General features: G+C 35.0%; 1 protein-coding gene across 2 annotated transcripts in view; it reads left to right on the top strand.

Annotated features, from left to right (window-relative positions):
* Window positions 1-21138, top strand: part of ADK (adenosine kinase) — a 544106-nt gene that overhangs the window by 69371 nt on the left and 453597 nt on the right. For both annotated transcript variants that reach the window (XM_012105377.3, XM_004021485.5), the window contains exon 3: window positions 4052-4105. In XM_012105377.3, the coding sequence (XP_011960767.1) occupies window positions 4052-4105 (54 nt within the window). The remainder of the gene's footprint in view (window positions 1-4051; window positions 4106-21138) is intronic.

Below are 21138 nucleotides of genomic sequence, written 5' to 3' on the forward strand. Positions count from 1 at the left end.
TTTCATAATTTAAAAAATAAAAAAAAGAAAGAAAAATAACGGATCTTGCAAATTTATTGTTGAGGACCTGAAGATGTATGCGAATCTGCAAAGTAGAATGTCTTTTGAGTGATTTGATCACAGTTAAGCTGTCCTTGCCTTCTTCTTGCCTATAATATGGATCTTTTTTATGGGTTACTTTCACTATTCCCTTTAAATTCTTACCCTGAGACTTTAAAAGTTGTTGTTCAGTCGATAAGTTGTGTCTGACTCCATGGATTGCAGCGTGCTAGGCCTCTCTGTCTTTCACTATCTCCTGGAGTTTGCTCAGATTCATATCCATTGTGTCAGTGATGCCATCTAACCATCTCTTTCTCTGTCTCCGCTTTTTCCTCCTGCCCTCAATCTTTCTCAGCATCAGGGTCTTTTCCAGTGAGTTGGTTCTTTGCATCAAGTGTCTGAAGTATTGGAGCTTCAGTTTCAGCATCCGTCCTTCCAATGAATATTCAGGGTTGATTTCCTTTAGGATTGAGTGATTTGATCTTGCTATCCAAGGGACTCTCAAGAGTGTTCTCCAGCACCACAATTCTTTAAACGGAGGAAAGGTTTTTTATGAGGAAGGAGCACAGAAGTGATAAAATAGGAGAGGAAGAGAAAGTTGGGCAACAGATAAAAGTTGTTCTTTTTTTTGACTCTTACAAAAGAGACAGTACTCCCTCTTCTACATTGTACTTAACTTTATTGTAATATCAATACTTATGACTCTATGAGCGGTTATTTTTATTCTGATTTGTCTACTGAATTGTGAGATCCCTAAGGGCAAGACAGGCTTCCCTGGTAGCTCAGAGGGTAAAGAATCTGCCTGCAATGCAGGAGACCTGGGTTTGATGCCTTGGTTGGGAAGATCCCCTGGAGAAGGGAATGGCAACCCACTCCAGTATTCTTGCCTGGAAAATCCCATGGACAGAGGTGCCTGGTGGACTATAGTCCATAGGGTCACAAAGAGTTGGCCATGACTGAGCGATTAGCACACGCATGGGCAAGACATGTTTGTTATTTCTTGCCTGTAAAATCCCACAGACAGAGGTGCCTGGTGGACTATAGTCCATAGGGTCACAAAGAGTTGGACACGACTGAGCGATTAGCACACACATAAGGGCAAGACATGTTTGTTATTTCTCTTTCACTATCTAGAGAAGGAACGTAAGGGAATTCCCTGGTGGTGTAACGGTTGGGACTCCCTACTTCCATTTCAGGGGACACAGCTTCAATCCCTGGTCAGCAAACTAAGATCCTACTGGCCTCGTGGTATGCCCCCCTGACAAAAGGAGCTAATATTAAAGGTGTTTAATGCTGTGCTACAGCATTGTTAAGCACACAATACATGTTAAAAAAAAAGGAAAGTTCTATCGAATGAGTTGCTATTTTATATATATCAAGCACTTTGCTAAGAGAGAGATATCATCAAATCCACTGGTTTCAAACTTTTTAACTTCCATGAAAATGTTTTGATAAGTAAGTACTTCCTCACTCATTTAAGTATTTATGATTTTTATATTTTAATGTTAAGTAAAACTGGTAAATGATTATTTTACTGGAGTCTAAATACCATAGTGGTTTGATACCTACCATTTGTTATATATTTATGAAAAGATACAAACAACTTCTTTCTTAACATTAAAAAATTTATATTTCTTTTTCTGTTTAAATTTGTGTTTCTATTATACTTTTCCCACCAGGTTTCATCCTTTTGTGATGTATTTTTTATGCATGGATTATGTTTTGCATATAGTATATTATGTATACATTATGAAGGCAGTGTATTTTTATGCATGCAAGGCTTTCTTGCATATTGATCACCCTGTCGTATGTCTTTGAACAACTATATGTATGAAGTCAAGTTTAAAATATTTTTTCTAGTTATTTTAATTAGCATACAATTAGTAAAACAATGTAAATGTACTAACTGTTAAATCATTATTAAACAAGAAAATAAGAAGTTTTTGGAAATGCATCTTTTAATGAGATGGATGAAGCTGATATTTAATTTTTTTCAATTAATTGAACCTTTTGTGGATAAATAATACTCAGTGCTACAGTAAGACAATGTTCAGCATTAGTTTTATTTCCCCCTTTTTTTTTCTTTTAGAGATCTAAGTTTTGAGTACTCTGTATTATTAATTGAATGGTAATGGACAGTTTTGTTTCAGAAATTTTTACTCAATTATTTGAACTTTTCTAACATCAAATGATTTATCATCAGAATTATTTTTATTTATCTATCCGCTGATAATTTGATTAAGACGTTTTTCAGTTTTGTTGGAAGCAAAGAATAGAAATCGCCTGACTTTGCCAAGTCTTTAAAGACTTGGAATTCTGGGAAGTATACCAAAAAGGCTCTATTAAAGCTTCTTAATATAGTTCTATTAAGTAGTAATTATACGTTGGTGTTTTATTCATAGGCATTGTTCAGACAGTATTGAGAAAAGCTAAATCTTATTAACTTCAATATACCTATGTCAAAAGAATATTTCTTTGATAAGATGTTTTTATCAGGTGACTTAAACACGTTTTAACCAAAACCATTTATTCAGTTTAAAGCCACTGTCTATCTTGAAACCTTTTTTGGCAAAACTGTTCTTTCATTGTCACACCAATGAGATTTACTTTCATGATGTAAGAAGTCTGACTTCATTTTTTCAATTCAAATAAATTGATTTGATTCATGTTCCTGTAACAACCATCTTTGATACTTAATGTAGATAAATGTAAGGCAAGAAGACTCGTTCAATGTTGCTTAGAAGAAATAAATTGACTTTGTCTTTCTTGTTCCTTTTTAGAAACTCTCTTAGCTTTGCTTCACAGAACTCTCCTTGAAAAGGAATGTATTCTCTGATAATGAACATGGGCTAGAAATGATAAACTTTTAAAATGAAAATTGTAATCAACTTCTGAATATATCTGAAAATAGAACATTCTATCCCAGTTCCTCATTTTAAATTTCTGTCTTCATTCTTTACTGTAATAGTGTATAAAACAGGACACCATAAAGCCAGTTTGTAGTACTTTAAGAAGACTTTGAAGACAAAGTATTATGAATCATTCCTTGTTTAATACTTCAGAGATTTTTATACTTAGGCATTGCAGTATGGTTACATTCACGATGGAACAGATGTGTGCCATTCTTTTTATAAAGTGAATAAAAGCACTTGTGGAAGGGGAGGCAAGAAAGGAGAATTAGATGACCTCTCTGCTGTCAGACAGTTTGTTTTAGGAAAAGGATGAGTACAAATGGAAATGGAAGACCTGTCCTTTGTTGTTTGCCTATTTCTGTGACCTTTAGTAGTATGAACTATATGATATTGGAATATCCCTATTCTTATATTTACGATAGCCTCTATTTTATAGTCAGGGAAACTTATGGTTGAAAGAATTGCCTATGGTCACTAAGCTAGTTAATGGTTTAGTTAAGAACTCTAAAGCTTATTTTTCCTCCTGTGTTACATTACCTAGTACATAGTCCGATATATAATAAATGTTTACTGTATATTGCTTTTTTCCCTCTTTTGGCCGTACAACATGGCATATGGGATTTTAGTTCCCAGACCAGAGTAGGAACCCACACCCTTCTGCTTTGGAAGCGTGGAGTCTTAACCACTGGATCACCAGGGAAGTCCCTACTGTATATTTAATGAAAGAATAACTTTGTATTGTTTTGTGAACTGTTAAATCTTAACCTTGGAGTAGTTTCTTGAATTTTGTACTGCTGGATAAATACAACATTATAGATAAGTCACTACAGAAGAATATTGAAGATACCTCACATTTTTAAAGCATGGTCAAGTTCATTTCCCTTTCGTTACTGAGGTGGTGTTGGTGGAAGTGTCTAATAGAGCATCAAAGAACTCAGACATATTTTTAATGTTTTATCAATTAAGATAGAGACCTGTTATCAGTGTAGTAGTGTTTATTTGCTTGGGGTCAACTGGTGTATGTAGAGACTACAGTCAGATGTCCATGAGGCAAACGTATATGTTTATTTGACCAGCATATTTTTGTTTCTGTGTTACAGGTATTCTCTTAAACCTAATGACCAGATTTTGGCTGAAGAGAAACATAAGGAACTGTAAGTGCATTAAACCCTAGGCTATACATAATTTAGAGTCTGTGGATTAGATGTGTAAACAATCTGATTTTTAAAATTCCATGAGGTTTTAAAAATCTAAAGATATAACCAGTAGTATGTTCTTAATCCTAGTAGGATTAGGACAAGTTATACTACATAAGGTTAACAAAGTTGTTACCACATGCACATTAAAATATGTTTTAATAGTATTGTATCCCATCATCTTGTGAGTCCCTTGGACTGCAAGGAGATCCAACCAGTCCATCCTAAAGGAGACCAGTCCTGGGTGTTCATAGGAAGGACTGATGCTGAGGCTGAAACTCCAATACTTCGGCCACCTCATGCGAAGAGTTGACTCATTGGAAAAGACCCTGATGCTGGGAGGAATTGGGGGCAGGAGGAGAAGGGGACGACAGAGGATGAAATGGCTGGATGGCATCACCAACTCGATGGACATGAGTTTGGGTAAACTCTGGGAATTGGTGATGGACAGAGAGGCGTGGCATGCTGCGATTCATGGGGTCGCAAAGAGTCAGACACGACTGAGCAGCTGGACTGAATTGAACTGATCCCATCATCTGGACTAAGGGCATATTGGGAAATAAGTTGTTTTGTTCCCTTTCCCCAGATAAAGTAGTAAATTGTCTTTGTTAATTTTGGCTCTTGCTGAGTTGACTTCCACCCTGTGCTTAAGGTGGAGACATGATTTTGTCACCTTATGAAAAAGTAAATGCTTAAGCTTGTTTAGCACAAGGGTAAAAAAACATTTTAAAATTGTAGATGTGAATATAACTTTGTTTCTTTAAAAATTTTTAGTATTCATAGGATTCTCTTTTTCAGGTAGAGTAACTGTATACATGATTTTGGAATATCTCTGTTGCTGTTTTTCTGCCCTATGGCAGTGTCTAAAAAAATTACTGCGTTACAGGAACTGTGAGGTTTTTAGCTAAAAATTACAGACTTGGTAGTTTTAAAAATTCAGCTCTTGTTTTTCAGTATTATAGGATTGTTCCAGGAGGGAAGCTAAAAAAAAATGTTTATGCTTCTCTTTTCTAGTAGTCTACCTTTTTTTCTCCATCATGCAATAAGAAAGTTCTGATAACATTAATTAGTATGCAAATATTTAATATCAACTAATAATGTAGAACTAAGAGTTTGAGGCTTACTATACCTTTAGGTTGGACTTAACATTATTAGTATTAGTATTATATGTTTTTAGAATTGAAGTATAGTTGACTTACAGTGTTGTGCAGACCATACTTATTCTCAGTGATAGTTAAGGTTCTATCCTGTTTAAAATACATTGGTGAATTTGTTTACAGACATCCTTGGTTGTTTCCTTAATGTTTGACATCTAATTCAAGTCCCTTGCTGTTTAGTTTAAATGAAATCTTCATTTGTACTCATGTGTATGGAGAATAACTTTCTGTAGATAAAGTACTTTTCAAGACTCTTATTTTTGTCCCAAGGTTAAGTAGTGATTTTTCTGAGTACTTGTAACTGCTTAAAAAAAACTCTGTCCTGGATCTTTTCCACATTATTTTCTTCCTTTTCTCTTATTGAAGAGATTGCAGAAAGTGTTAATCATCAAATGGTGTGCAGGGAAAGGATTTCTTTAAGAGTTCTTACAATTGATATATCCCATTATTATGTTAGCCTTTCATCATGTTAATCATAAAATGATAGGCTCAATGTGTAGGGAAAGGATTTCTTTAAGAGTTCTTATAGTTGGTATATCCCATTGTTAATATTAGCCTTTTACCAGTGTTTTTATATTTGTTATGTCTTCATTTAATTATAATCTCTGAGTGAGTTCTCAAATTTATTGTCAAGGAGTTTTATATAATTTTTTCTTTACAACCAGAAATTGTGGATGAGGGTACATGATTGTAACTGTACCATTGGTTGATTGCTTGTTATTTATAGGTCTTATAGCGGAGCTTTTTCGGTTTGGGAATTAGGTAGTCAACCTAGAAGTTCTTTGGGGCTTTCCTGGTAGCTCAACTAGTAAAGTATTCTGCCTGCAATGCAGGAGACCCTGGTTCGATTTCTGGTTGGGAAGATCCCCTGGAGAAGGGATAAGCTACCCTCTCCAGTACTATGACCAATATTAAAAATAGCAGAAAACTTACATAGTGTAAATATTTTCATATTATTTAATATGTAACCCATACTAATGTCATTCATTTATAATTTCTTTAGCCGTCTATGATATAGTTGACCCTCAAGGATAGACTGATGTTTTTCTTTGACTTTATTATGAAAAATGTACAGTATATATTTAACCATATACTCACCACCTAGATTTTATCATTGACATTTTACTCTGCTTACTTTTTTACCTGTCCATTCTTTTGTCCATCCATGACTTCATCTGCTTTTTGAATGCATCTCAAAAGTAAATTGCAGACATCAGTATGTTTCCCCATAAGTATTTCAACATGCATACCATCACCTAGAGTTCAGTCTTTTAAAGTTTTTTGTATTTACATGTAAAAATTTTCATACATTGAAACACACAAATCTTCAGTGTACGTTTGCTGAGTTTTGACAGATACATGAATGTTTGTAACCCAGTTCTCTATCAAGATCCAGAACAGTATCATCACCCTTGAAAATTCTTCCCTTCTTCTTTGTAGTCACTCTCTGCTCCTAACCTCCGAGAGGAACCATTATTATGATTCTTTTTCAACCATAGATTAAGGTTTTCCTGTTCTGAAATTTCTTACTAATGGAATCATATGTCAGTTCTGTTTTATATAGTGCTTCTTTCACTCAGTATAATGTTTTTAGATTCTTTCATGTTGTATGAATTAATTCTTTTTATTGCATATTAACATTCCATGGTTTATCTGTTCTCTTATTGGTGGACAGCTAGGCTGTTTCCTTTCATTTTGGCTGCTATGAGTAAAGTTGCTGTTAATATTTTTGTACAAGTCTTTTGGTGAAGATGTTTTCATTTCTCATGGAAAATTACTCAGGGGTAGATTTGCTGCTGAGTCACTAGGATATAGGGTGCCATCATATTTGGTTCTGTAAGGAACGACAAGATTTTCTTCGGAAGCAGGACTGTTTTACATCCCTAACGGCGATATGTGAGAGTTCTAGTTGCTCTACATCCTCATCAACATTAGGTGTTCGATGGTCTTGCTAATTTTAGGTATTCTGGTGGGTATGTAGTTGCATTTCATTGTGGTTTAATTTTCATTTCCATGGTGACAATTGATATTGAGCATTTTTTCATTTGCTAATTGGCCATATGTATTTTCTTCGGTGAAGAACCTGTAAAATCTTTTGCTGATGATAAACATTGGATTGTTGTTGTCTTTTCGTTGCTGAGTTGTTGAAATTCTGTATATATTCTGGGTACCAGTCTATGTCAGCAGTCCCAGGCATACCTTTTTCCCTTAATAGTTTCTTTTGATAAGCAAGTTTTAAATTTTTATAAAGTCTGATTTATCAGTTTTTGCCTTTATGATTATTGCTTTCTATGTTTATCTAAAAAACTTTTACCTGCCCTGAATTTATGAAGATCCTCTTATATTGTGATTTGAGCTTTTTTTGTTTAGGTCTGTGATCTATTATGCATTAATATTTGTCTGTGATGTGAAGTAGATGTTGAGGTTCATTTTTCTTTACTTGGATGGATATCTAGTTACTTCAGCACCATTTGCTGAATAGACTTTACTTGTCCACTGAATTGCTTTGATGCCCTTGCTGAAAATCAAATAACCTTAGAAATATGGATTTATTCTGTTCTGTTGATTTACTTGTCACTCTGTGCCAGTAACACAGCATAGTAAATATTGAAGTCAGTCACTGTAAGTCCTTCGACTTTGTTCTTTTATGAGATTACTTTGAATATACCAGATCCTTTACAGTGCCTTTTATTTTAGCATCAGCTTCTCAGTTTCCTCACAGAGACCTTTTGGGATCAGCATGGGGATGTTGAATCTGTTTCAGAGAGAAGTGACATCTTAACAGTGCTTAGTTCTCTAATTACTCTCGGCAGTGCGTTGTAGCTCTCAGTGAAGCAGTTTTGCTTGACTAGGCTACATGAATTTTAATACCACCCGTTAATGACTGAATTTAGAAACAAAAAATTGAGGGTTTCACATTATATTTTCACCTTGAATGTGTTAAATTTGGATAGATGATTTTTTCTTCTCACAATGGAAAATCTTCTGTATTTGCGTTCTTCTTGTAGATTATTTCTCTTTGAATATATTATATAATAATTATTTTTATAAGTTAACATTTATCAATGTTATACATTTATCCAAAAAAAGTATGTTGGAGTTACTATTTTTCTACCATTTCCCCATAATTAGCTGTGTAGGAAAATTAGGTATGTTCCTAATCTTTGCCAGCTGTGGTTAAAATGAGTATGATTGAGCTATTCCAGAGACTGGAAAAGAGAATTAGGTATTTAGCTCAAATTTGTCATAATTAGTAGAGAAACTCTTCAAGGTGTGTAGTGTGATGAAAGATTAATAGCTCAAAATTTTAATTTAATGCAAATACTCTACAAAAAATAGTATGATATGACAGGAAAATACAATTGCATTACTGATTGAAGCAGATTTTTTGGTTAGACCTTTTCTTTTGTCACTATTTAGCATTTAAAAATTACATGTTTTCTAGGTTACTCTTTGCTTTACTTATTTAAATTTTAAAAAGATGTTGGAAAGGAGTCTAGAATCTTGTTAGGATTTAAATAATATATACACATTTTACAAAAAACACAAATTTTTCAATTGTCTTAAAAGGCAAGTGCCATACCCTTGGATTAATCTTAAATGATTTATTCTCTTTTTCCAGTGAAATTAAATAGTTAACTGTGTAGAATATTATGTAGTTGTTAACATGTTTTTAGGAAAATATTTAATATTACAGTGATAAAATAATTGAAAAAGCTTGCTTACAGATATTATAGAAGAGAACTGTAGTAGAATAGTAGATCTGTGGGTGATAGGATTATGGGTGAATTTTGTTTTTTTTCCTTGTCCTTTTATGTGTGTTTTAAATCTTCTCTAATGGGTTGTGTTACTTCTTTAGCCAGAAAAAAAGAAAGAATAAAAGAAGTCATAAATTCCCTAAATTTAAATTGGTTATTAAATATATTATCTGTTTCAGGATGAACTTTTTCAACTTTATGATCATAATTGGTGATCTAAGTGAGGAAACATAAAAATGAGGGTCTAAAGGTTGAAATGACACAACTTAATTTTTTTTTAGTGCAACTTGAAGTCTTCTTTCTTAATAACTAGTGCTTATGCAACAAGGACGGAGAAGGCAATGGCACCCCACTCCAGTACTCTTGCCTGGAAAATCCCATAGACGGAGGAGCCTGGTAGGCCTGGTAGGCTGCAGTCCATGGGGTTGCTAAGAGTCAGACACGACTGAGTGACTTCACTTTCATGCATTGGAGAAGGAAATGGCAACCCACTCCAGTGTTCTTGCCTGGAGAATCCCACGGACAGGGGAGCCTGATGGGCTGCCGTCTGTGGAGTCTCACAGAGTCGAACACGACTGAAGCGACTTAGCAGCAGCAGCAGCAGCATGCAATAAGGATCTTAAACTTGTTAGTACATGTTTGATTGATTTGGCATTGGTTGATGTATCTTAATTCTTTTGACTGCTGGTTCTCTTTAGTTTTTGACCTGTACACTTAAGAAAACTCAGTTGGGTATGCCACTGTCAGAGCAGATATTAATTTAAAAAAACTCAGCATTAGTCCTTCATGAAAGCTGCTTATAAATAATTTCATTTGTATTTTATACTTAAAATAGCTGAGATCTCTTTATGTTTAAGACAAAGCTTTTAAAAATATCATAAGAGGTGTAGCTATAAAACAAAATTATCCAAATTAATAATTCCATGCTTTATTCCTATAAAACAGTATTATTTGCTTCTTAATTATAATCTGCTGAAAATCTTTATTTAAGTTTTAAAAATGCAACATTAGGTTAACTGACCTATTGAAAGTCTACATTAATTCTTTGTATGCCAATAGGAGAGTATAATAACATTATTTTGATATTACTTTGTGGTAAATATTAAGTATGCTTTTATTTAAAATATTCTTAGTACCCAAGATGTCATAATTCAGACTCCATATACGTTTAGTCACTTGTGTTTCTCACTTGTACTTGTTACTTCCTTGTTTGGGGAAGACTGACATGCGCGAAAACAGGAAAGTGGTCAGCAATGAAAGTGACACTTGTTTGTTTTAAGCATAGAGGCTTTTCTCAAGTTGCTGTTTTTCAGTGTACTGAAGATACTGAGAGGTGATTTTTAAGTGGGATAGGCCAAGAAATTAAATTTGTGATCTGATTAATCCAAAACTATGGAATTTATACTTTGCACTGTATGTGATCCAATAATGAACTGGTTTCATTAGTCTTCTGCAGATTTTGCTCAGTCTTCTAGAGTTTTAGTTTTCTAGTTGGAGATACTTAAATGAGAAAAATATCACTATTTCATTGAATAAATATTTTTTCACCTACTTACCAGTTGCTATGCTAGGTGATATTTAAGAGAAACATTTATCAATGTAGACTTGGTGCTGCTGCTGCTGCTAAGTCGCTTCAGTCATGTCCGACTGTGCGACCCCATAGACAGCAGCCCACCAGGCTCCCCCGTCCCTGGGATTCTCTAGGCAAGAACACTGGAGTGGGTTACTCCCCAATAATAGTTCACATTTTAAAAGTTTTGTAGTTGGAGATTTTATAATAGTACATTCTCTCACTGTTGAACATCTACAGTTATAGGAAATAGAACTCTTTTGTGTTTTTATTTATGAATATCTAAATCTGTATTACATTGAACAGAATATTGAGATCAGGTCATAAAGATTCAGATAAGGAAAGATAAAAATTGGCTTGAGTAAGAGATAAATTTCAAAGGCAAATATAAGTAAATTCAAAAGAATTTGTGCCATTTAGCACATACAGAAGTAACTTGATAACTGAGGATTGTTTTTCAGTTTCCTGTACTTCATAAAGCATGGGGAAAGCCTCTGTTTAGAAGAGATTCACCTTTATTTACTTGGCTTTTAAATATAGTTGCCAAGAGAAAGGGTGAATTTCTACCTTTACCTCTAGAACAGTTCATGCTCTTCCAGATAGGGAGTTTATTTTACTTTCTGTTACTGAATAAATTCTCCTTATTGACTATTTTTTATGTCAAAAATTGTATTAGCTTGTTAGAATTAGTCCTTGAATTTAAAATTTTGTCTTGCGATAAGTATAATATATTTAAGTTTTTATCAGCTTAGGGTTATGATGAAATGGGAGAAAATGAATGAATTACGTAAGAGGTATGAAGTAGAAGTATTGGAAAGTGAAATCACTCAGTCGTGTCCGACTCTTTGTGACCCCTTGGACTATAGCCTCCCATGGACTATATCCTCCATCCTTGGATTTTCCAGGCAAGAATACTGGAATGGGTTGCCATTTCCTTCTCCAGGGGAATCTTCCCCACCTAGGGATGGAACCTGGGTCTCCTGCATTGCAGGCAGACTCTTTATGGTCTGAGCCACTGGGGAAGGACACTGTTAGACCTTAGTCTTTGATTCAGTGTCAAAACATTAGGATTTCTTAGAGAAAAATGCCCAGTTTATTAACCAGAAGATTTTTAAGTATTTAAGTGGCACATTTGAAAACATATTCAGAGCCATTGGAAACAGTCAATAGCATCTGTCTGAATGTTCCTAAATTCATTATTATTAATGGTGTGACTTAGTAATTCTTTGAAAATATCAGGATTGTTTTGTAAGAGTAATATAAGAATGTTTGCCTATAAAGCTGATAGATTTTGTTCATTGCAAATACCAAAGAGAAAAAAGAAAGCCTGGGAAATGAAAAGTCAAAACTGAAATAAAGAACACCTAGGACCAGCAACAAGGTTACATGGTTAGTGTTTTATATCTTTTACATTATAGAATGCACGATTCTAGAAATGAGCCCTAGAATTGGGTTACCCTGCCCCTTACTTACAGCATTGGACCAGAATCCGAATCTCCTGATTCCCAATTAATTGCTTTTTTATCACACCCAGAAGCTCCTTAAGAATATGATTTTTTTTTTTAATAAAAGGGGTTGATACTCATTGGCAGATTCACTGATTATAATGAACTCAACTGTATCAAGGCTCAATGGCTAATTAATTTTACAGTATTATGGTTTTAGAAACAACCTCAGACTCACTGAGTGAGTTGAGGACAGTCAATCAAATAAATGCTATGTGTATCTGAATTCCAAATACGAGGCACTTATTCTTCCAAGGAGAGGGTATAATACAAAGCTTTTTGGCCATCTCGATTCTAAGAACTTTTAGAGAAGTTTGCAAAATGTCAAATTTGTACTTGTAATTTAGTTCCGTTATATACATTTTACAATCACATGTGAAATGATATTAAAATTATTTTTTCTTTTTTACTTGTTTGAATATCCAGAATTTTCATAATCACCACTAGAACTGTTTTCTCTAGAACACAGCAGTTTTCTTTGATCCAAGTTGTTTGATTTCATGTATAATACTTTCATAGGACATTTTATTCTAAGCTACCAATTCGTCTTACATGGGAAACATTTTGTGTTGTTGTTTGGGAAATATTTTTTAATTGATTTTTTAATATATAGTCATGATCTTTGTATAGTAACTGTTCACTATATTGCTTTTTAAGTTGACCTTTAAAAGGTGCCATATAATAACATTACCATGTGTGCTTCTGAAGCTGTGGCTCCCTCTAGGAATAAGTACTAAATGTATGTTCAGATTCTTTGCTCCTTTTTTTTTTAAACTAATCAGGTGACTTTTCTAAGAATCACAAACTAGCATTGACTGAATTTATTTCAGACAACTACAAATGGTTCATACTGTTCATGGGGTTCTCAAGGCAAGAATACTGAAGTGGTTTGCCATTTCCTTCTCCAGTTACAGCTTACTCCTTGGAAGGAAAGTTATGACCAACCTAGACAGCATATTAAAAAGCAGAGACATTACTTTGTCAGCAAAGGTCCATCTAGTCAAGGCTATGGTTTTTCCAGTGGTCATGTATGGATGTGAGAGTTGGACTATAAAGAAAGCTGAGCACCGAAGAATTGATGCTTTTGAACTGTGGTGTTGGAGAAGACTCTTGAGAGTCCCTTGGACTGCAAAGAGATCCAACCAGTCCATTCTGAAGGAGATCAGTCCTGGATGTTCATTGGAAGGACTGATGTTGAAGCTGAAACTCCAATACTTTGGCCACCTGATGCAAAGAGCTGACTCATTTGAAAAGACCCTGATGCTGGGAATGATTGAAGGCATGAGAAGGGGACGACAGAGGATGAGATGGTTGGATGGCATCACTGACTCAATGGACATGAGTTTGAGTAAACTCCGGGAATTGGTGATGGACAGGGAGGCCTGGCATGCTGTAGTCCATGGGGTCACAGAGAGTTGGACACGGCTGAGCGACTGAACTGAACTGACTGAATTTACTTGACGTCATTTTACTATGTGATATCAATTGGGTAAATACTTACTAGGGTCAACCTGAGTTTGAGAGTAGAAACTGCTGTGTTGAATTCTCTTTTCTTCTTGGTCTACAGCAGACAAGAATGTTTTGAGAGTGAAGCTATGACAGATATCAACTTGAAAAATAATGAAAAGGTTATGCTGACACAGTCTATTGTTCCCTAAAGAATTGAGTCAGATTATTTGGAAATGATATGAATTTAGAAGTTTCAGGGAAGTTTTAATGTCTGTTAGCAGCTAATGTAGCTCTTGAAAACTACTGACTATAATTAATATTTTCTCTAGTATCTATAATGATTTCTGTTTAGAAAATATTGAAAAATTGAATAACATGAGTATGGGATGAGAGCAGTATTTTAATTACTGTTATGTGCTAATTTAATCTTCACAACAACACTATGAGGTAGATATAATCATTCCCATTTTACAGGAAACTGAAGCTTGATAAGACTCTATTACTTGTTTTATAGTAGAAAAGGATGGGCTCCAATTTGATTTCAGTTTGTTTCTTTTATTGCCTTTTCATTGCCTAAGTTCGGCAACCCACTCCAGTGTTCTTGCCTGGGAGAATCCCAGGGACTGGGGAGCCTGGTGGGCTGCCGTCTGTGGGGTTGCACATAGTTGGATACGACTGAAGCGACTTAGCAGCAGCAGTGACTTAAGAAAAAGAGTATTGAAAGAAATTCTTTAGAAGAATGATGTTATTTAAAATGAACATTTACTTCACACACTCTGGTTGGGGCGGATGCTATGTTTCATTAGTTTAATGTGATTTGCCAGAGAAATGCCACACTTTGTAGATAATATTGTGGTTTTTTGGGGGGTTGGCTGATGGCCAAGGTGTAAAAACCTTAGTGTATAATCCAAGTTTATGTTGATGAATAGAAATCTAATATTTCTAACTGAATAGGTCTTTTCTTGAAGTTCTATGTATTATAAAATTTTTCCTTGTGGTGTTAGCTCCCTCTGTAGAACTTCATTAAGATTGCAGCTTGGCTATTTCAATCATTTTGCAAAATGATTGAACATTATCCAGAATACATTAACAATTTTTCCTTTAAAACTTTTGCTTTATATTCTAATAACTTCTAAGTGTTTTTGTTTTCGTGTGTGTATATATATGTGAAAATGTTGCTTTTATAAAAAGTCTCACTTTGTATATACTAAATTTTAGTAGCAAGTAGAAAGGGAAACCATCTTTCCCCAATATTCCTGCTACTTTAATGTTTATTTAATTTGTGAAAGCCAGAGATACTTTTGATTTCTAGGTCTGTAGGGTCTGTTGGATAAGACCAGAGGGGATAGGAAAAAACCTGATGGAAGATTTTTGGGGGGGGGGGAAGTTTTCTGCAAGTATAACTGGTTTCCATATATCATATTTTAAATTATCTTTTTTAAAAGAGTTTTTTCAGTGTTAAATTGGATGAGAAAATGATCATTAAGGGAATTTTCGGGGGAGGGGTCTTGCAGAAAGGGCCCGAAAATTTCTGCATGCTAGAAGGATTCATTTCTTTTCAAATTGAAGTCAACAAAAAAGTCCAAAGGAATGCAGGAAATACATACATAGTTTCCATAAATTTATGTTCTTGTGGGAAAATCCTTTATTATCAAATCCTACCACCAATTTTCCTTTGTTGCAATGTGGATACTTCTTTCACCTCTACTTTTTCTCCTTTTTCTTCCAGATTATTTTATATTTAAATATTGAGTTGTATAATTATCCCTTCAGGGAAGTTTTCCCCATTAGAATGAGGGCAAAGTGAATGTGTCTAGCTTCCAAAATGAAATTTGGAAAAATGGGCAAATCAATGTCAACTTTAAAGCTAGGGACGTAATTAGGATGATGCATGAATCGGCTTTTAAACAATTTTATAAGTTAATTATCTTTGAACTTTTTGTTAATTTTGAGTGTATTTATTCTGTTAAAGTATAATATAGTTTATAGAAGCACAGGTGTACATCATGGTGGCACAAAAAACATCAGGGATGATTTTTATTTTTTATTTGTTGAGCTTCACTGAATTTGATAACAGAATTATTTGAAAGAGTATAATTGAACTATTTTATTGACATAGCAATACCCTTCATGATCTTTTAAAAAAATTGAGATATAACTGATAAAACATTGTATTAGTTTCAGCTGTACAACATAATGATTCAATATATGTGTATTTTGAAAATCAAGTATATAGTTGATATACAATGTTAATTTTTGTTGTACAGCAGTGATTCAGTTATATATGTATATGTATACTTTTTTAATATCCTTTTTCTTTATGGTTTATCACAGGATTTTGAAGATACATGTGTATATTGTAAAATGATCACGTCTAGTTAACGTCCATCACCAACATAGGTGCAATTTTTTTTCCTGTGGTGAGAAGTTTAAAGATCTACTCTCTTAGCAACTTTCAACTGTCTATATATTTTTTTTTTTTCATAATTCTTCCTAGAATGTTACAGTAGCACCTTAGGACCACCTGCCTTATCTTCATCCCTTCTCTTCACTTCACGTTCTTTGTTTAATGTTTGTTGCAGTATTTTTTTTTTTTTTCTGACCTATTGATTGTGCACCTTTCTAAGAGACTGGTTTGTCCCATCTAGTTTGACCATATTATTAAGGCACATTAATAGTTCTCTGTTGGCTGTTGGATGAATTGCTCTCTGCCTACTGCCAAAGAATGTTCAGACTACCGCAAAATGAAAAGTAAAAGTGAAGTCACTCAGTTGTGTCCCACTCTTTGCGACCCTATGGGCTGTAGCCTGCCAGGTTCCTCTGTCCATGGGATTTTCCAGGCAAGTATACTGGAGTGGTTGGCCATTTCCTTTTCCAGGGCATCTTCCTGATCTAGGGATTCAATCCAGGTCTCCCATAGTGCAGGCAAACTCTACCATCTGAGCCACCAGGGAATACATGCTAGCAAAGTAATGCTCAAAATCCTTCAAGCTAGGCCTCAGCAGTGTGTGAAAGGCCAATTTCCAGATACACAAATTGGATTAAGATAAGGCAGAGGAACCAGGGATCAAATTGCCAACATTGTTCAATCATAGAAAAAGCTAGAGAATTCCAGGAAAACATCTACTTCTGCTTCATTGACTATGCTAAAGCCTTTGACTGTGTAGATCACAACAAACTGTGGAAAATTCTTAAAGAGATGGGAATACCAGATCATGTTACCTGCCTCCTAAGAAACCTGTTTGCAGACCAAGAAGCGACAGTTAGAACTGGACACAGAACAACAGACTGGTTCAAAGTTGGGAAAGGAGTACGTCAAGGCTGTATATTGTCACCCTGCTTATTTAACTGATGTGCAGAGCACATCATGCGAAATGTTAGGCTGGATGAAGCACAAGCTGGAATCAAGATTGTCGGGAGAAATATCAATAACCTCAGATATGCTGATAACACCACACTAATTTCAGCAAGCAAAGAGGAATTAAAGAGCCTCTTGATGAAGGTGAAAAGAGGAGAGTAAAAAGTTGAAAAAGTTGGCTTAAACCTCAACATCCAGAAATGAATATCATGGCATCTGGCCCCATCACTTTATGGCAAATAGACAGGGAAACAATGGAAACTGTGACAGACTATTTTCTTGGGCACCAAAATGGCTGTGGATGGTGACTACAGCCATGAAATTAAAAGCCGCTTGCTCCTTGGAAGAAAAGCAATGACAAACCTAGACAGTGTATTGAAAAGCAGAGATATTACTTGGCTGACAAAGGTCCATATAGTCAAAGCTGTGGTTTTTCCAGTAGTCATGTATGGATGTGAGAGTTGGGCCATAAAGAAAGCTGAGCACCGAAGAATTAGTGCCTTTGAACTGTGGTGCTGGAGAAGATTCTTGAGAGTCCCTTGGACTGCAAGGAGATCAAACCAGTCAATCCTAAAGGAAATCAACACTGAACATTCATTGAAAGGACTGATGCTGAAGCTACAATACTTTGGCCACCTGATGCAAAGAGCCAACAGGTTAGAAAATACCCTGATTCTGGGAAAGATTGAAGACAGGAGGAGAAAGGGACGACAGAGGATGAGAAGGTTGGTTGGCATCACTGATGGGTCGATGACATCATGTATGTGAGTTTGAGCAAACTGGGAGATGAGAAAGGACAGGGAAGCCTGATACACTGCAGTACTCAGGGTCGGAAAGAGGTGGACAAGACTGAGGGACTGAACGACAGCAGCAGTGTGTGACTCGGAAGCAGTTGATCCGAAGCTGGCTTTCCCCCGTTAGTTCTATCACCTGCCAACAGCTTTGTCTTTGTCTGTATTGTCCTACCCGTTCCCAATCTTATCTGCCTAATAACTTCAAAATTTTGCTCCTTCTTCCAGAAAGCTCCCTCTTCACTCCTGAAAAATTTGCTTTTTTTTATTGTACTAAAACTTGTCTGTGTTGTTGTCCATATTAGACTGGACTTCTTGAGGCCTGTGACTACTTCATACCAAGTTTTGCTTGTGTGTGGTACATAGGTCTGCTTATCAAATGCTATGGAGTCAAATTAAATGCCTGTGGACTAAGGAATAAGTGTAAGTTGAATTGGAAGTTGAATTTCTAGAAAATGATGCTTTAGGAATTTTAGGCAAACAGTGTTAGTTTTTTAAGCATGATATCCAAAGTGATAGTATTGTTGATATTTATTTTTAGAAGGATTTTTAGACAGCATAAAATTATTCTGATTTCTTTGTTTTGAATGTTGTAGGAAAATATGAAAAAGATTGGTCCATAATTTAATCCTTTTAAAAACAGAATTAATTATCAGAACATTTCTAGAGCATAATTTTATTCCCATGCTGATTTCATCCTTCCACCTTATTTGTTGTCAAGTAAAGGTCAGGAAGTGGGGAAGGGGGAAGATGGAGAGAAAGGTAGGGAGAGGGGAAGGAAAAGGGTAGAGTTAGTTGGGTGTGGATGTGTGAGTACGTGTGTGGGGGGCTGAGAGAGAGAGAGAGAGAAAGAGAGAGAGAATATTTCTTCTTTCCTGTCTTCCTCCTCAGGCTTTGTGTGGTGATATAGTTCAGCTCAATATTTCTGTTGCTTTAAAGACTTCAGTGTATTATGGATATTTTGTACCAAAAATGTCCTTGGAAGTTTCTTATCATTTTAGTGCAAGGAGCAGAGATGAGCTTTGCTATAAGTTTTTTGTATTTAAGTTCAAGTTAATACTGGTCGGGGTGTCTTTAATATAAAAGCTGTATAAATTGAGATGTTCAATTTCTTTACGTTAGGAAACAACAGCATAATTAAAAGGGAGAAGAATTGCTGCATTTGCAGGATACTTAGTCAGTGGGGAAAATGATAGCTGCGTTGTAAGTCTCATGAGAAAATGGGTTTACGTCTCTGTGTGTTTGTGTTTCCTGTCCATTGTATATATAGTGCTTAACTTTGTGTAACCAGTAGTTCCTTTTTCTTGTTAAACTGTTTGTGTGTGTGTGTTAACCAATAATTACTGAAAAAATGTAACACGTAATTTTTATCTTTTTAGATAAAAAAGCACATCAAGAAATATGCTACCCTTTTGGGGACTTTTTAATATTTTGATCCTGTTCGCATTCTCCATTTTACCCTTAAAAGCCAATAATTAATGTCCTAATTTTTGTCTTTAGTTTATTTTCCTTTCCATAGTTGTTACCATGACCTCATAAAATTATGATGTAGTTTATGTTTTGACCATTATCCAGCACAGTACTTAGTATTCAGAAATGTTTTATTGTTAATCAGCCTTGAGATCAGCCTTACTAATTTAGTTGATTATTTAGATAAACTTATTTAAAAAAAAAATCAATGCTGGGAATTCTCTGGTAGTCCAGTTAGGACTACGTGCTTTTACTGCCTGCGGCCTGGGTTCATTCTCTGGGAACTAAGATCCCACAAACCTTGTAGCATGTTCAGGATGAGGGTTGGGGAACCATAGTATAAACACAAACAGCAGAGAGTGCTTTTTTATATCTTTCCTTTTTTTATACTTTTTTTTTTTTTTTGGCTGTGGTGCACAACTTGTGGGACCTTAGTTCTTTGACCAAGAATTGAACCTGGGCTTTCAGCAGCAAGAGCTTGGAGTTCCAACAACTGGACTGCTAACAAATTCCGTGTTTTTTCTGAAGATTATCTCATATCTCATCCTCTTCATTTAGTATACATGTATTATATCAAAGGTCTGTTTAGTCAAAGCTATGGTTTTTCCAGTCGTCATGTATGGATGTGAGAATTGAACTATAAAGAAAGCTGAGTGCTGAAGAATTGATGCTTTTGAATTGTGATGTTGGAGAAAACTCTTGAGAATCCCTTGGAGTGCAAAGAGATCCAACCATCCTGAAGGAAATAAGTCCTGAAAATTCATTGAAAGGACTGATGCTGAAGCTGAAACTCCAATAGTTTGGCCACCTGATGCAAAGAACCAACTCCTTGGAAAAGACCCTGATGCTGGGAAAGATTGAAGGCAGGAGGAAGAAGGGGAAGACAGAGGATGATTGGATGTCATCACCAGCTTGATGGACATGAGTCTGAGCAAGCTTCAGGAGTTAGTGATGGACAGGGAAGCCTGGTGTGTTGCAGTCCATGGGGCTGCAAAAAGTCGGACATGACTGAGCGACTAAACTGAACTGATTATATCAAAAATAAAATTATTTTTATATTAAAAATTGACATTTCCTTCTTTTTAAACAAAGATCCCAAGGTTCTGAGGAGATGTCATCCTTAATGGCCTGAGAATAACGGTTAACTTCTTAGTAATTAAAGCAATGCTGTAATCTTGTTTCAGTTTTCAAGTATACTTTTGCTTGCTAATCAAGCCACTTTTTATTATTCATTTATAGTACTTTATAATGAGTCCCTATTGCGCAATTTTCCCAAAATAGAATTAGTAAGGTAAATTTAGAAATTTATTTTGAAACTAAGGTGATATCCACCAGATGGTGCTATTTCGCCTGTTTTGTTTGTGGGGAAAAGGAAAGATGAATAAACCAATACAGTATTGTAAAGTGAAATAAAGTAAAATTAAAAAAAAAAAGTGAAAGATCTCAGCGCTCAGTGGACAGAAGTATTCAAGTATTGTAAGCTTATAGAATATAAAATAAGTTTACGTATATAAGTTATACTAATGTGTTTTAATAGAGTTATAGACCATTGCTACAGTTAATATGGCAGAGAACTTTCTTTTAAGTGTAAAAATATTAAGTAGATATTCTTAAGTTTTACATAATGTGATGCTGTCAACTGTTGTAACTCCATAAGCATGAAAACAAAATTTATATTTCTGTTTTCTTTTTGTTTTGAAGTAAATAGTATTACTGTCCGACTGAGTTACATAGTTATTTACGAGTGAGGCAAACGTTTTGATTATTTTGTATATTCTTAAATATTTCTCAGATCGAGAAGAGAGGATTAGGCTTGAATTCATTATTTTTACAAGGGGTAAAAATGATCCAAGTTAATTTGTATATTACAAGAAAGCAACCGTGTGGCACACTAGTCGTTTAGATGCTGCAGTTGAATACTGACTATCCATTG

The sequence above is a fragment of the Ovis aries genome, chromosome 25 (genome assembly GCF_016772045.2).
Source record: "Ovis aries strain OAR_USU_Benz2616 breed Rambouillet chromosome 25, ARS-UI_Ramb_v3.0, whole genome shotgun sequence".
Lineage (NCBI taxonomy): Eukaryota > Metazoa > Chordata > Mammalia > Artiodactyla > Bovidae > Ovis > Ovis aries.